The 18,030-nt window shown below is 36.1% G+C and overlaps 2 protein-coding genes across 3 annotated transcripts in view; both read right to left on the bottom strand.

Annotated features, from left to right (window-relative positions):
* ADGB (androglobin) overlaps positions 1-4,168 on the bottom strand; it is a 211,305-nt gene extending 207,137 nt beyond the window's left edge. The window contains exon 1 of the mRNA XM_054254494.2: positions 4,057-4,168. Coding sequence (XP_054110469.2) covers positions 4,057-4,106 — 50 coding nt within the window. The 5' untranslated portion in view covers positions 4,107-4,168. The remainder of the gene's footprint in view (positions 1-4,056) is intronic.
* RAB32 (RAB32, member RAS oncogene family) overlaps positions 1,884-18,030 on the bottom strand; it is a 46,343-nt gene continuing 30,196 nt past the window's right edge. The window contains exon 4 of one of the 2 annotated variants that reach the window (XM_078370262.1): positions 1,884-5,684. The gene's annotated coding sequence lies outside the window, so the exon portion shown is untranslated. The remainder of the gene's footprint in view (positions 5,685-18,030) is intronic. The other variant, XM_078370263.1, reaches the window with a different exon arrangement.

The following is an 18,030-nucleotide window of genomic DNA, read 5'->3' as shown; positions in this document are numbered from 1 at the left end:
GAGCAAGGATTTTGGCCAGAGCAACTGAAAGAATGCAATTGCCATCCATTGAAATGAAAAAGACTTTGAGAGCATAGGCTATAGCAGAAAATGTGGAGTTTAGATTTAAACATGTTAGTTTTGAGATGCCTATTAGTAACCCAAGCAGAGATCTCATGGAAGTAGTTATATACATGACTCTAGAGTTCAGGGTATAGATCTGAGCTAGAGATGGAAATTGGGGGATTATCATCCTAAATTGAATTCCCTAAATAAATACATTTTACCCACCCCATAAAATATATTGTTAATTTCACAAGAACCTGGGGGGAAAATTCAAGTCAGAAAATGATTAATAACAATTTATGCTTAATTTTTTCAGGCAAGTAAAGTCACTGTGATTATTATTTTTAAATTAATCCATGCTGCTTAGATGAAATTACGCTTCAGAACAATGTCTTTTATTGCTTTTGATGATTACTCTAGCTTATTAAAAACATTGCTCTAATATTCTCCCTCTACACAGAGCAACTGTTAAATGAAATTTGTGCTAGAAAGGAGGAAGGTTTCATAAGCAATTATTGGATTTTAGAATTACAATCTCATTTCATCTAGGACCTCATTACAAAGAAGGGGAAAAGAAAGCAGAAGTTCAAACTGTGAAGTGACTTGCCGAAAGTCATACAACTAGTGGACTTATTAATTATTGATTACAACAGTTATTTACTGAGTACTGTGTGCTGGGTCATGTTCCAAATGTTGGAAATAAAGCAGTTAACAATAAAGACTGCCACATGGAATTTACAATCCCTTTAAAAGAGGGGAAACTAGAAATCAAAAACCATGCTAATGTACAATATGACAGTTAGTTGATAAATGTCATGAAGAAAAATGAATCAGGATAAAGGTAGGGTGATAGGTAATTTATTGTCCAAATAGGGGCATATTTTTAGAACAAAAGGAACTGAAAACTAGACGGGATGCCAGGTCAGCAGGCATAAGCTGGGACGTCCTGTACAAACTTAAATGTAAGGTCACTCAGATCAAGTGGATGGTGGGATGGGGTACAGACGAGATGACTTAGGTTTATTTCATATAAACCAGTCAGAAGTAAGAAGTTATGGTGACATTTGTGGAGAGACCTGAGAACAGTCATAAAAGGAGACATGTATATGTTTGGGGTAGACCTTTACCCCAAAGGTAGGCAAAGGAGGTGACAACGACAAGTCTCTGCATGGAGGCATTAGGAGAAATGGCAAGGAGGTCAGTGTGGTTGCTAGAGAAATAACAAGGAAAATGGTAAGAGGTGAGGAAGAATAACATGGGAGTTTTTAGGTTATTGAGATGATTTTGATGTGTGTGATGAGTAATAGAAGTCATTTCTTGGTTATAAAATAAGGAGTGACATCATTTAATTTTTGTTTGAATCTGGCTGCCATGTTGACAATAGATTGGGGTGGGATGGGGAAATAAAAACAATTCCATTTTCAATAACAGCAAAGCAAAACAAAATAAAACAAGAAAACCTTAGTAATAAATTTAACAAAAGAGTATAGGGCTTTTACCTGAAAATTTTATTGCTAAAATCGAGGAGGATCTAAATAAATGGAATATGTCACATTCGTAGGTTAGAAAGATCAATATTATAAAAAAGTTGATTTTCCCTAACTTCTATAGATTCAATGTATTTCCAATAAAAATTGAAGGAGTTTTTTTGTAGAAATTAACAATCTGGTACTAATATTTATGTAGAATGCCACTGACCTGGAATATTTTTAATTTTTAAATTGAACAAATTTCGAACATTTGCATTATTTCAAGAAATATTCTAAAGCCACCTCCATTATTGGTATTGAATAGAAAAATAGATAATTTCATCAAAATAAGAAGTCCAGAAATAGATATATAATGAAATAAGCTAAGTTTATTTCAATAAAGGCATCAATGAAATTTAATGTAGACAAAGATTATATGTTTTTCAATGTAGACAGATTACATGTTTTCCTACCAGGACAACCAGATATCTGCATGGAAAAAAATGTACTGTGACCAATACCTCACTTCATATACAAAAATTACCTCAAGATGGATTGTAGACTTATACATTAGAAAGTCAATCTGAAAATAAAAATTTAATCTAAAAAGAATTTGGAAGAAATGTAGGAGAAATTAGAAAAAATGTAGAAGAATATCTTTTAATCTTACAACATTTATATATTTCTTAGAACACAAAATCACTAATCATAATAAGGTATTTAATAAATTGAACTTCACTAAATTTAAAAACTACTTTTCGAAGATAGTCATTATTAAGAAAACGACAAGGCCAGCCTCCATGGGATAAAATAATTGCAATATATTTATATTACAAAAGATTTGTATTTAGAACACTTAAAGAGTTTGTAAAATTTCATAATAAAAAGACAACAACATAATGAACACCAACACAAAACTTGGCCATTCACAAAATAAGATAAAAGAATGACAATAAACACAGCCATTAGGGTAGTATAAATTAAAACCCAATGAAATTCACTATAGAAGTACTACAATGCTGAAATTTTTAAAAACTAGCAATGGATTATTCTATGTAAATCTGATTAAACTGAGAACTAAATTTCCCAGAATTGCCTTTTCTATCTTAAATTTGGACAAAAAAAGAAACTTTTTAAAGATTTAAAGCACCTAAATGAAGCAGTGGCCACTACTCTTGAATGTTTGTCAGTGTCAGAGAGTGTCAGACAGGTACAAACTGCCCATTGAATTACAGCATGTTCTTATTTGCCACACATCCCACTCATCATCTGGGCTGATGGCCCTGATGACCAACAGCAGCCACAGTTCTACCATCAGATGGCTACCCGAGGCTCACAGACCTCTCCATAAACCTCCTCTTCTTAGTCCTACTACAGTCGCTGGATGTACTTGGTTTCTCAGATCCTCCTGAAGTATCTTACTTGTCCACCTGCACCACCATTTCAGGGAAACTCATTAGTGACACTGATCTAACAACCCTCCTATTTACTCCAGCTACTCTCACTTGTGTATAAAATCTAATTCATGTAATAAATCTGTTATTCTATTAACACTCATTGAAGCTCTGCCTCCCTGACCAAGCCTTGATTACTATACTTTCTGGCACCTCGTCTGCACTTGAATCTGATTTAGATAACTATACCCTAGACTTTGGGTCTGATGCCATTATTACTATGTACCTGGAATGAGAGTGATCATATTTTTCATGTGAGAATAACAAAGGCAATTTGTAGTCAATGAGAAGACTGCCAAAAGGTCTCGTATACTTATCCCTGTGGCAATGCGATTTTTTTTATCCCTGCCCAATTCGACTTTACATTTCCTCCTATTAAAGATGGATTCTGTTTCTCTACCTCCTAAATATGTTCTTACTCACATGACTTTCTTTGGCTACTGAGACACTAGCAAACATCACCCAAGTAGAGATATAAAACATTAAAATGTACTGGAGCTTGCCTTTTCTTGCTAATTTTGTAACCCAGCTAGCACGAAGATGAGTCCTGCTAGCTTCTGAAACACACAAGGCCAAGCCTTGACCATCATTTCAGTTAACAATGAGGTAACCATCAAATATACAAGTGAGGCTATTCTTGGCCATCCAGCTCCAATGAACTGGCTCAGATCAGAGTTATTTTGTGAAAAAGATTTGTTATGAAGCAAAGACTAACCAGTATAAGTGTCAATGTTGGAGAAGATGCCAAACAACTGCAACTCTTATCCTACTGGTGATGAAAAAGTGTTTAGTAATAACTTGTAAAGTTGAGCACACACCTGCCCTAAGATCCAGCAATTCCAGCCTTAGGCATTTACTTAAGAAAACTGATAACATATGTTCATACAAAGATCTGTATGTCAGTTCACAGCAGCTTTATAGCAAAAATTGGAAATAACCCAAGTGTCAACCAACAAACAGTAGAATAAACAAATTGTGACATATTCAGTACTACCATTCAGGAAGAAAATAAATTAACTACGAATACATACATGGATAAATTACAAAAACATTAGCTGGAGTGAATGAAGCAAGACAAGAATACTTACTCTGTGTGTTGGTCAGGGTTCTCCAAAGAAACGGAATCAATAAGACACATATAGGCCAGGCGCAGTGGCTCACACCTGTAATCCCAGCACTTCGGGAGGCCAAGGTGGGTGGATCACAAGTTCAGAAGATTGAGACCATCCTGGCCAACATGATGAAACCCCGTCTCTACTAAAAAATACAAAAATTAGCTGGGCATGGTGGTGCGCACCTGTAGTCCCAGCTACCTGGGAGGCTGAGGCAGGAGAATTGCTTGAACCCGGGAGGTGGAGGTTGCAGTGAGCTGAGATTGCACCACTGCACTCCAGCCTGGTGCCTGGCAACAGAGTGAGACTCTGTCTCAAAAAAAAAAAAAAGACACATATAGATATATAAGAAGGGATATACTATGGAAATTTTCTATGGGGTTATGGAGACTTTGAAGTCCCACGATGTGTAATCTGTAAACTGTGGAACCAGGAAAGCTAGTGATGTGATTCAGTCAGTCTGAAGGCCTGAGACAGGGATATGCTGTGTAAGCCTCAGAGTCTGAAGTCCTGAGAAACAGAAGCTCAAATATCTGGGGTTAGGAGAAGATGGGTGTCCTCTGACTTTTTGTTCTATCTATTCAAGCCCTTAATGGAGTGGATGATGCCCACCTACATTGGGGATGGCCATCTACCTCAGTCAGTCCAACAATTCAAATACTAAGCTCTTCCAGAAATTCCCTCACAACACATCCAGAAATACTGTTTTACCAGCTATCTGGGCATCCTTTAGCCCAGTCAAGTTGACATACAAAATGAACCATAGCATCACATAGTAACATCTTTTTCTCAGGGGAAATATGTAAGGAAAGAGAAGCAAGGAAGAAATGATATAAGCAAGGGTATGGTTAAAAGGGTAAGCTGTGGAATCTAAGTTGAATGTGGAGAAAAACTGAGGACATGAGGAACGGATGAATGGTAAATTGAAGGTAAGATCTACACATGACAGGTTCTGGATGGATTAAAATAGAGCTAGGACAAAAAGAGGCTTCAGTGCTTGAAACTGTCATCAATTTTTTTTTGTATCAACTGAAGCATCACAAGATCTGTACATTTGGAGAGGAAAACTTTGTTTCTTATGAAGAGTTGCAGCCTTCAGGGTGGCCATCCTGACAGGCTTAGAAGAAATAGCCTGAAGCAGAGACAGAAAGCAGGCACTTCAGAGAAAAAAGCAAGAGGCTGAGATGTATGCCCTATGACTTAATGAGGTATACATATTTAACAAGTTATAGGAGAAATAATATTCACGAAGAGAAGGGACACATGAATATGCAGTGCATGTTACATGTGCAAATGTGCATGTTACACGTGTCCCATGTTCACCTTGGGGTGGACACCTAGCATTAAATTCACTACAGTTAGGCCCTATATGTCCAAAGATGGAGCCAAAGACCCAAAGGCACTGAGTTCAACCTCTGAAAACTGGTTAGAACCACTCCATGGTCAGAGGCCTTCTGTCAGGAGAAAGTTATTGAAATCAATCTCTTGTTTAGTCCAAGCTGTAGTTACGGCTTGTGGATCAGGTGGCTCAGTTAGCATCTGGTGGTCAGTGAGCTGCAATTGTTTGAATGTTGCTCATCTCGAGGCCAGTGCTTGTTTAGCTGCTAGAGAAAAAGAAAAAAAGAAAAACAAACAAAAACTGTGTTGCAGTTAGAACATACTTCATTCTTCTTTTTGAGACAGTCTTGCTCTGCCACCCAGGCTGGAGTGCAGTGGCGTGATCTTGGGTCGCTGCAACCTCCACCTCCTGGATTCAAGCAATTCTCCTGTCTCAGCCCCCTGAGTAGCTGGGATTACAGGTGCTTGCCACCTGGCTTATTTTTGTATTTTTAGTAGAGACAGAGTTTCATCATGTTGGCCATGCTGGTCTCGAACTCCTAACCTTGTGATCTACCCTCCTCAGCTTCCCAAAGTGCTGAGATTACAAGCATGAGCCACTGAGCCTGGCCAGAACATACTTTATTCTTTAAGTGTAGGGGTGTGTAACTTAACCCTTGCCTTGTATGACCTTAGGTCTTGTTTATAGTTTGGTATCTTACTGCCACAAAGAATCTTTTCTGTCAGTCTTATGATCTCTATTTTAACATCTGTATAATTTTCTTTTATCGTCTTTCCCCAATAGTTCTGCCATGGTTTATGTTCCAACTAAATAGCAGTTAACTTTGGAGGCCTTATGAACAAAGCAAGCAGACACCACAATTGACCAAATGATCAACTTTGGACCTCAGAAAAGTGTAATCAAATAATTTTTTTTCTGGCGCAGTGGCTCATGCCTGTAATCCCAGCACACTGCGAGGCCAAGGCGGGCAGATCATGAGGTCAGGAGTTCGAGACCAGCCTGGCCAATAGGGTAAAACTCCGTCTCTACTAAAAATACAAAAATTAGTTGGACGTGGTGGTACACTGCTGTAATCCCAGCTATATGGGAGGCTGAGGCAGGAGAATCGCTGGAACCTGGGAGGTGGAGGTTGCAGTGAACCGAGACTGCCCCACTGCACTCCAGCCTGGGTGACAGAGTGAGACTCTGTCTCAAAATAAATAAATAAATAATTTAAAAAATTGACAGAAAAAAACACAAAACTGGTAAGAGCAAAATTATTAAGAATGACAATACAATTATTTTAGCTTTAAAAGCCTTCTCCATAAATAGGCCTTGCATATATGATCATTTTACTTTGAAGAACAATCCTTCCATGTAAACAGAACAAGAATAGCTTTTTTTCTTGAGTCATATGTTGAGGCAAGTGTGTTGACAACTTGCTCAAAATAATATAGCTAGTAGTTTTTTTCTAAAAGCATCCCTCAGAAGACACGTTTCTTAACTCTGTTCTCAGTGAATTTTATGGAAAAACTTGTTTAATCAATCCACAGCAGCACATGTTTTCATGTAACTAAACCCTAAGATCTGAGATAAAATCCAACAAGCTAACAGTGACAAACCAATGCAATTTGATATCACTGACTCATTCTGACCAAATATTGATAGAAATTTTCTGGCACCAAATCCCAAAACAATTCAACAAATAGAGACTCGTGTTTACATTTTATTAAAGCTAAAATACCTTGTTAGGGAGACTAGGCTTGTTATCTTTTGGAGTTTTTCTTTTTCCTTTTTTTTTATTTTAATCTATTTTTGTAAAGTATATAATATAAATGTTCAATGTCAAGATATTTAAATTCTTGGCATTCTTCTGTTCTCATTAAAAATAGACAATCTTTACTAAGGTAAAGTTCTAAATGTAGTTGATCCTTCAACAACACAGAACACAGGTCTACTTACTTAAACACAGACTGTTTTCAACCAACTGCTTATCAAAAATCCAGTATTTGTGAGATGTGAAACCTGCATGTAGGAAGGGACGAGTTTCCATATAGGTGGGCTCCACAGGACTGTTACCGAGCAATCAATGTCCATAAAGACTAATACAATGGCACTGACTTTTTAGAAAACAGAAGCTTTGTTGCAAGTTGACTAGCAAGGAGACAGGAGAAAATGCTCAAATATATTTCCCTGAGCTAGAGGCTGGGGCAGGTTTTATAAGCCTTGGCTAATGAAGCATGGTCTGATTGGATCTTACAATTAGGTAATGCAGGGAGGCATGATTTCTGATTGGATCCTGTCATGGGGTGGCACTACAGCTCAATTTGATTGGATCCTGGATCCAGCCACGTGGTGTCCACTTATTAATTCATTCAGTTCCGGCACTTAGGCTCCCTGTATGGTTGCATACTTGGTTCATATGCGCATGCTTACGTTATGTGACCTTCAGTCTTGGGTCCACAGCAACTGAAAAACAACTCACAACTTTGTTACATAAAAAGTAAAGCAGCTTGGCCTGATGTGGTTACAGGGTCACTGCAGAACCTGAGTATGTGCAGATTTTGCCATACTGGGGGTCCTTTAACCAATCTCCCATGTATACCAAAGGTCAAAAGTAAAAGTATTGTTTTCATGTTTGAAGTTTAGAAATGAGATAGGATTTCAATTTCTTAAATCAAGATATTTATAGATCTTTTACATACTTTTTGTATCGGATCCAGTGAAATAGAAATTTCATTTTAGGAAGGTTGGGTCCAAAGGAAGTTTATTGAATTGTTAAAACTCCCTCAAGGAAGTTCTGAGACCATTAGATTGCAGGCACAATCGTTGCTACAGATCAAATTTACTAATTTTCTATTCATTCTGTCATCTATAATACTTGGCTTTTAACAAAACTTAACATAATCTTTAGGCAAGATGTGCACTTTGATTAGCTGTTGCTCTATCACAAAGCAGCGAAAAGTTAATAGCTTAAAACAATTATTTTATTATTACTCACAGTTCTGTGTGTTGACTGAAATCACCTGGGAAGTTTTAGTTCTGTGATGCCACCTGGGACCACAGTAAGTAACTGGGAGCATCTAGGGGCTCTACGGGGCTGAAACATCCCAGATGGTTCAGTCACATGGCTGTCTATTGATACTGGACTAAGGCAGGGGGCTGTCTGTGGGGCTTATGTCCACAACACCTACACATGCTGTCATGGCTTGGCAGCAGAGTTTCCAGAGGGCAGAAGCAAAGGCTGCCAGTCAGTCTTCTAAAAGGCTAAGCCTAGAACTGGCACACTGCCACTTTTGCTACAATGTATTGCTTAAGCACTCACAGGGCCAGATTAGATTCTAGCTGAGGGAAAATAAATGTCACTTCTCAAAAAAGGGAGTTAAAAGAAATTGCGGCCATTTTTAATCCACTGCTATGGACTTAATCGTGTCCCCACAAAATTCATATGAAATCCTAACTCCTAATGTTATGGGATTTGGAGATGGTGCCTTTGGGAGGTAATTAGGTTTAGATGAAGTCTTAAGGGTGGGGCCCTCAGGGTGGAATTAGTGCCTTTATAAGAAGAAACACCAGAATGTGTGCTCTCTCTTTCTCCTCCATGTGAGGACAGAGTGAGGACACAACAAGAAAATGATCATCTGCAAGCCAAGAAGAGGACTCTCACCAGAGTCCTATAATGCTGGCACCCTCATCTTTGACTTTCCAGCTGCCATAAATGTGAGAAATAAATGTCTAGGCCATTCAGGTTATAGTATTTTGATATCTTGAACAAACTAATATACCCACCAAATTTTTTTATCAATAAACTTATGGATTTCATACAAGTTGCTTTGGGGAAAATATATTGTGTGTCTTTCATTTCTTTAGTGTTTATCTCAACAACAAATTACAAAGGATTCCACACGTATGATTAGACTGTAAGAAATCCACCTTCTATGCTTTTCTTTAATGGTAACTGTTTACTTCTTTCTGTAGGGTACAACCTTAAAAGTACAACTTTATCAACCATATTTGTTCCTTCATGACAGGATTTTTTTTTCCCATTTACTTATGTGAAATCAAAGGCAGAGCTGCCAGAATTTCTTTCAAATCATAAAGCAACACCTCTCTACCACCAGGTCATGTTTTCCTCTCCAATCATCAGCTGCATCCCACACAGAGCATTAAATGTGAACCAGAATGACCTCTTCCATTATTTATTCCCAATTTCTAGCCTCTGCATGGTAAAATTATAACTGAGTGGGAAGCAATTTCTGCTCAGTTCAAGAATCTGTTGAAGTCATTCAAGAAACTTACTCATAGCAACAGAAAGAAGCTACATGTAATATTTGCAGTTTAATACTGAACTCTGCAAATTATGAAAAAAATAAGCTTTTTTCATAAATATAAGTGGATAAAGTCTCAGAGCAGGTATAGTCCTAGAGGAGCCAACTTTATTTTTCACATATTATGAAAGTTCATTTCACATCCTGCTCAGAGAAGATGATTCCAGAATATTTTTAGTAGAATTTTAGTAGATGTTGATTGGTGCCATTAAGTCAATGTTTATTGCTAATAGCTCCTTGCATTCCCATTTCACATTATTATTTGAAAAAAGATTATCCTTAAACTATGAACCTGGAAATGGAGCAATGAGTAATATGTTTTAAGATAAAATTGTCTCTTAATTTTCATCTACATTTCAGTTAACATTGGTTTTTCATCCAAATGAGCATTTTCTCTGGAGTTGATCAAATAATGTTACAATAAATATCATGTAAAAAATATATGCATTGTCAGGCTCAGTTACCTCATCAGCAGTTTCCAGCCAACTAATTGTATCATCTGCAAGCATTGATTATTAACATAACTCATGTTACTTAATAATTAAGACACTTTTTGTCTTCATTCACATTCCCTTTTCACACATAGTATCTTCTTCCCTACTTTGCTTAAACATCTCTCATCTGTTCAGAACCGGCAGTCCTAAAATCTCTTTAAAGTTATATGGTTTGTTTTCCACTAAAGAGAAGTGATAAAATCTTTACTTGCCATTTTTCTGCTTCTAGTCAGTACATATTATTTTACTCAGGGCTATAATTACTTTCTGCATGTGAAAAGTGTTAACAAAATGCTGAACCTTTCATAGCCTCCAACATACTTGTTTGATTGTCGATAATTTCATAACACTTTTCTTTACAGTTTTCTGTTCTCTAAATACATCTTCTGTCCTTTCACCATATTGATTACTTGGTGAGACCCAGAAATCTCTCTGCTAGTAAGTGAAACAGAAGGATTACTAAATTTATTATTAATTCAGTAATATTTTTAAAGTTTTACAAGGCAGAATGTAAGTCAGGAAAAGAAATATTTTTCAGTAGTGTCTTCTAAAAGGAATTTTTTGCTGCAATTCATAGCTTGAAAACTCTAAAAATTTATCTTCTTGAATTACTGAAAATGGTAGAATGCCATAGCAATCTTCAGATTATCCTTTAAGAGCTGTTTCTATAGACTCAAAACTAGACCAAGTGTCTTGTTAGAAATGTTAACAAGGCATTCTAGCTAAGTCTTTTGTTGAGAAGTTTAATTAATAAAAATGTGTTATGAATACTTAATTTTTCTCTAAAACATTTTTTCTTATTATTTAGATTATAACATCTGGTTTGAAGATTATCTATCACAGATGTTGTTTTATAAGATGTTAGAATTTTTGTCTTGTTGATCCCTTAAGGGACAAAATTAGCGTTATCATTTTAATTTACTTAAGATTTGACCATTTCCAACTGGGCGCGGTGACTCAAGCCGGTAATCCCAGCACTTTGGGAGGCCGAGGCGGGTGGATTACGAGGTCAAGATATCGAGACCATCCTGGTCAACATGGTGAAACCCCGTCTCTACTAAAAATACAAAAAATTAGCTGGGCATGGTGGCGCGTGCCTGTAATCCCAGCTACTCAGGAGGCTGAGGCAGGAGAATTGCCTGAACCCAGGAGGCGGAGGTTGCGGTGAGCCCAGATCGCACCATTGCACTCCAGCCTGGGTAACAAGAGCGAAACTCCGTCTAAAAAAAAAAAAAATTTTGACAATTTCCCAAATGAGACTTTTGTTTTAAAGACGCTAGTACTAAATTGAATCAAACAACTAAAATTTCAATGCAGCTCTTCAAAAATAATTGGTTAATGTTATGAACCCTAACTAGTTCATGAAATAATTCTGCAATCATTAGAAATTTGCATTTGCAAAATCACCTCTACTATTAACTGTGTTCTTGGATTCAGATAGACAAATCATGAGACAAAATAGGTTTTATTTGGCATCAAGCTTATCTAACTTTAAGACAAGCAACAACACAGACTGTTTACAAAAGTATTGCAATGGTCTTGTAATTCCCAGGTACAGTTCTCAATACCATAGTCACTCAGTATTCACAGATCCTAAGAGAGGTTGCTGAGTGAGTAAGCACCGTCTTGCCTCAGACAGCCCTTTCAGTTTTAATTCCCACCAAGTCATGTGGTCCCCCTTATGTACTTTACCTAGGCTCTAGCCAAGGCTTGAATGAAGCTGCTACATCAATGCTTGTTGTTCCTTATTCCCTGAAGAATACGGACAGTGAAGTATAGTTGCTTGGTTTAGTGCATTAGTCCTCAGCCTGATTCTGACTTATCTTGGATCTGGTATAGGTGCCCTCCTCAACAATTTCCTGTGTTAGTGTTGTAAGGAGTATTTGACCAAGGATGAAATAAAGTGTCACTAAGGCTGAAAAACAGGCTACGGAAGAAGCTGTACCTTTGCCTCCAACAATCTGGTTGGTCTTACATTTAATTTTGATAAACTTTATATTAATAATTATTCTGCTTTATGAACAGAATAATTATTCTGCCATTTTATAAATACTTATTATTTTTAAAAGGACTATATATATCTAGTCTCCTAATATTTGTATTAACTGTCAATCTATTTCTATATTTAACTAACAGATATTTACTAACAACTGTTTTTGTACATAAAATTGTTTTCGCAATAATTAGTTAAGAGATATTTTTAAAAAGATAAAATAGAAGCAAGTATATACTAAAAAGGGAAGCTGAATTTAAAAAACACAAATATTCTTAATTGTTATATAAGGGAAGTTTTATTAATAATCAATTGTTGTTTGCAGAAAATGTTGTTTAGCTTGACAGGTCCTACTTGTCTATTTGGGTTTTGTTGCCTGCGCTTTTGTGTCAAATTCAAGAAATTATTGCCAACACTAATGTCAACAACCTTTTCTCCTATTTTTTGAGTAGTTTTACAGTTTTGGGAGTTCTGTTTAAGTCTCTAATTAATTAATTTTGAGTTAAATTTTTAGTATCATGTAAGAGAAGGGTACAATTTTATTGTTTTACATGTGGATATATGGTTTTACCAACACCATGCATTGAAGACACTACTTTTTCTCCATCGTGTGTTTTTGACACCATATACAGTTGACTGTATATGCATAGGTTGATTTCTGGGCTAAAAAGTTATCAATTTATTTATTGTTTTAATTGGCATATTGTAACTGCACATATTTATGGGGTATGTGATGATTTTGTACATATTAATGCTGTATAATAACACATCAGGATTGTTGGTATAGCCATCATCTCCTGCATTTATCATTTCTTTGAGGTGAGAATATTCAAAAGCCTCTCTTCTAAATATTTTGTAATACACACCATTTTACTGTTAACTATAGTAACCCTATTGAGCACTAGAACCCCAGAATTTATTTCTATCTTATTGTAACTGACAGGACTCCCAATTCTCTCCTCCTCCCTCCCCTCTTTAGTCTCTAGTAACCACTGTTCTACTCTCTGCTTCTATTATATCAATGTATTATGTTTTAAATTCCACATGTGAGTGATACTATGTGATAGTACTACAAGTTCATCCATGTTATTGCAAATGATGAGCTTTTGTTATTTTATAGCTGAATAGTATTACGTTGTGTATATATACTACATTTTCTGTAACCGTTCATCTGTTGTTGGACACAGGTTGATTCCATGTCTTGCTTATCGTAAACAGTGCTGCAATAAACATGGGAGTGCAGTTATCTCTTCTATATACTGATTTCATTAATTTTAAATACATACACAGTAGGATTGCTGGATCATATGGTAGAACTTTATTTTTTTTAATTTTATGGCTATATTATTTATTAGTGAGGATTTATTCCATAATTAATTCAACGTTTATTCCAGAAAATATGAAGACCATATAAAGAGAATTACATTTTTTTTTGCAATTCTCCACTATTATACAGTCTTTTATTATTATTGTTATTATTATGATGATTACACTTTAAGTTCTTGGGTACATGTGAAGATCTTGCAGGATTGTTACATAGGTATACACATGCCATGGTGGTTTGCTGGCTCCACCCTCCCCATCATCTACATTATGTATTTCTACCAATGTGGTCCCTCCCCAATCTCCCGAGCTCCCATTATCCATCTCCTAGCCCCCCACACCGCAACAGACACCAGTTTGTGATGTTCCCCTCCCTGTGTTAATGTGTTCTCATTGTTCAACACCCACCTGCGTGTGAGAACATGTGGTGTTTGGTATTCTGTTCTTGTGTAAGTTTGCTGGGAGTGATGGTTTCCAGATTCATCCATGTCCTTGCAAAGGACATGAACTTATCCTTTTTTATGGCTGCATAGTATTTCATGGTGTATATGTGCCACATTTACTTTATCCAGTCTATCATTGATGGGCATTTGGGTTGGTTCCAAGTCTTTGCTATTGTAAACAGTACCACAATGAACATATGTGTGCATTTGTCTTTATAATAGAATGATTTATAATCCTTTGGGTATATACCCAGTAATGGGATTGCTGGGTTAAATGGTATTTCTATTTCTAGATCCTTAAGGAATCACCACACTGTCTTCCACAATGGTTGAACTAATTTGCTCTCCCACTAACAGTGTCAAGGCATTCCTATTTCTCCATGTCCTCTCCAGCATCTATCTCCAGATTTTTTAATGATTACCATTCTAACTGGCATGAGATGGTATCTCAATGTGGTTTTGATGTGCATTTCTCTAATGACCAGTGATGATGAGCATTTTTTCATTTATTTGTTGGCTGCATAAATGTCTTCTTTTGAGAAGTGTCTGTTCACATCCTTTGCCCACTTTTTGATGGGGTTGATTTTTTTCTTATAAATTTGTTTATGTTATTTGTAGATTCTAGGTATTAGCCCTTTGACGGATGGGTAGCTGGCAAAGATTTTTTCCCATTCTGTTGGTTGGTGTTTCACTCTAATGATTGTTTCTTTTATTTATTTTTTATTTATTTATTTTTTTTAATTATTTTTATTTTTTATTGCATTTTAGGTTTTGGGGTACATGTGCAGAGCATGCAGTACAGTTGCATAGATACACACATGGCAGTGTGTTTTGTTTGCTTTCTCCCCTTCACCCGCATTTGGCATTTCTCCCCAGGCTATCCCTCCCCACCTCCCCCTCCCACTGGCCCTCCCCTTTCCCCCCCAATAGACCCCAGTGTTTAGTACTCCCCTTTTGCTGTGCAGAAGCTCTTAAGTTTAACTAGATCCCATTTGTTTCTTTTGGCTTTTGTTGCCAGTGTTTTTGGTGTTTTATTCATGAAGTCCTTGCCTATGCCTATGTCCTGAATGGTGATGTCTAGGTTTTCTTCTAGGGTTTTTATGATGTTAGGTCTTATGTTTAAATCTTTAATCCATCTGAAGTTAATTTTTGTATAAGGTGTAAGGAAGGGGCCCAGTTTCTGCTTTCTGCATATGGCTAGGCAGTTTTCCCAACAGCATTTATTAAACAGGGAATCCTTTCCCCATTCCTTGTTTTTGTCAGGTTTAACAAAGATCAAATGGTTGTAGATGTGTAGCATTACTTCCAAGGCCTCTGTTCTGTTCCTTTGGTCTGTATATCTATTTTGGTACCAGTATCATGCTGTTTTGATTACTGTAGCCTTGTAATAAAGTTTAATGTCAGGTATGGTGATCCCTCCAGCTTTGTTCTTTTTGCTTAGAGGACTGTCTTGGCTATGCGTGCTTTTTTTTTTTTTTTTGGTTCTATATGAAGTTTAAGGTGTTTTTTTCCAGGTCTATGAAGAAGGTCAATGGTAGCTTGATAGGGATAGCATTGAACCCATAAATTACTTTGGACAGTATGGCCATTTTCATGATACTGATTCTTCCTAACCATGAGCATGGAAGGTTTTTCCATCTGTTTGTGTCCTCTACCCATTCACAATTGCCACAAAGAGAATAAAATATTTAGGAATACAACTAACAAAGAATGTGAAGGACTTCTTCAAGGAGAACTACAAACCACTGCTCAAGTTGTTTAATTTTTTAAAAAAACCTCAATACTGTTTTCCATAATGGTAGTACTAGTTTACAATTCAATAGCAATGTGTAATGGTTCCTTTTTCTGTGCATCTTCACCAACATTGTTTGGTTTGTCTTTTTGAAACAGCTATTCTAATTGGATTGAGATGGTATCTCCTCATGATTTTGATTTACATTTTACTGATAATTAGTGATGTTGAACATTTTTTCATGTATCTGTTGGCTATTTATATATCATCTTCAAAATGTCCATTAATTTCTCAAATCAGTTTATTTTGTTGTTGTTGTTGTTAAGTTCTTCATGTATTCTGAATAGTAACCCCTTGCCAGACATATAGTTTGCAAATATTTTTCCCATTCTGTAAGTTCTCTTCACTTGGTTAATGGATTAATTTTCTATGAAAAATCTTTTTAGTTTGACGTGATTCAATTTGTCTATTTTTGCTTTCGATGCCTGTAAGCACAAAAAATAAGATAGCTAGAAATAACCATAACTAAAGAGGTGAATGATGTGTACTCTGAACATTATAAAACTTTGACATAAGAAATTGAAGAGGGCACAAATAAGTGGAAAGATACCTCATATACATGGTTTAGAAGAATTAGTATTATTAAAACAGGCATACTAGACAAAGGGATCTAAGAATTTAATGCAATCTCTATCAACATACCAATGACATTCTTCACAGAAATGGAAATAAAAATAATTTTAATTCATATAGAGCTCCTAAAAACTTCAAATGGCAAAAAAACCTGAGCAAAAAGAACAAAGCTGGAGGTATTACACTACCTGACTTCAAAATACACTATAAAGCTCTTGTAATCAAAATAGTATGGAACTGGCATAAAAACAGACACATAGAACAGTAGAACAGAATACAGAGCCCAGGAATATGTGCTACTTTAAAATTCTTGGCTAGGCATGGTGGCTCATACCTGTAATCCCAGAACTTTGGAGATGCCAAGGCAGGTAGATTACTTCAACACAGGAGTTACAGACCAGGCTGAGCAACATGGCAAAACCATGTCTCTAATAAAAATACAAAAAATTAACCAGGAGTTGTAGCATGTAACTGTAGTCCCAGCTACTTGGGAGGCTGAGGCAGGAGGATCATCTGAGCTGAGGAGTAGAGGCTGCAGCAAATAATAATTGTTCCACTACACTCCAACCTAGGCAACAAGAGTAAGATCCTGTCTCAAAAATAAATGAATTTTTTGACCAACCCAATATCATAAAGTGTTTCACCTAGTTTTCTTCTGGTAATTTCATATTTTCAAGTTTCTCATTTAAGTCTTTAAATAGTTTTGAGTTGATTTTAGTATATGGTGAGAGATAGAGATCTAGTCTCATTCTTCTGCATGTGGATATCCTATTTTACCAGCACCATTTATTGAAGAGGCTGCCTTTTCCCCACTGTGTGAACTTGGCATCTTTGTCAAAAATGAGTTGGCTGTAGAGGCATATGCTTATTTCTGGGGTGTCCATTCTGCACCATTGGCCTATCTTTCTGTTTTTATGCCAGTACCATACTGTTTTATTTACTATATTTTTGACATATATTTTGAAGTCAGGTAGTGTGATTCCTCCAGCTTTATTCTTTTTTTTCTCAGTGTTTCTTGGGTATTTGGAGTTTAATCATTCCATATGAATTCTAGGATTGCTTTTTTCTATTTTTGTGAAGAATGTCATTGGTATTTTCATGAAGATTACATTAAATATGTAGATTTGAATAGTATGGCCATATTAACAATATTAATTCTTTCAATCCATTAATTTGAGATATCCTTCCATTTATTTGTGTCCTCGTTAGTTTCTTTCACCAAATTGTTATTGTTTTCACCTCCTTCATTGAGTTTATTCCTAGGTATCTTTTTCATAGGTTTTATGAATGTAATTATCTTTTAAATTTCTTTTTCAAATAGTTCACTATTCACATGTAGAAACACTACTTTTAAAATTCTTTTTAATTAAAAAAAATTATGTAGAGATGGGGTATTGCTATGTTGCCCAGGCTGGTCTTTCTGGGCTCAAGTGATCTTTCCACCTTGGGCTCACAAAGGGCTGGAATTACAAGCATAAGTCACTGCACCTAGCTAATTATTTTTGAATGCTGATTTGTATTGCTACAGCTTTACTAAATTCATGTATTAGTTTTAACAGTTTTTGGTGGATTCTTTAGGGTTTTCTATATTTAAGATAATGTAATCTGCAAACAGGGACAATTTGACTTCCTCATTTTCAAATTGGATGCCTTTATTTCTTTCTCTTGCCTAATTGCTTTGGCTAG

Source organism: Callithrix jacchus, chromosome 4 (assembly GCF_049354715.1).
Source record: "Callithrix jacchus isolate 240 chromosome 4, calJac240_pri, whole genome shotgun sequence".
NCBI lineage: Eukaryota > Metazoa > Chordata > Mammalia > Primates > Cebidae > Callithrix > Callithrix jacchus.
This window is presented reverse-complemented; position numbering and strand designations above follow the sequence as displayed.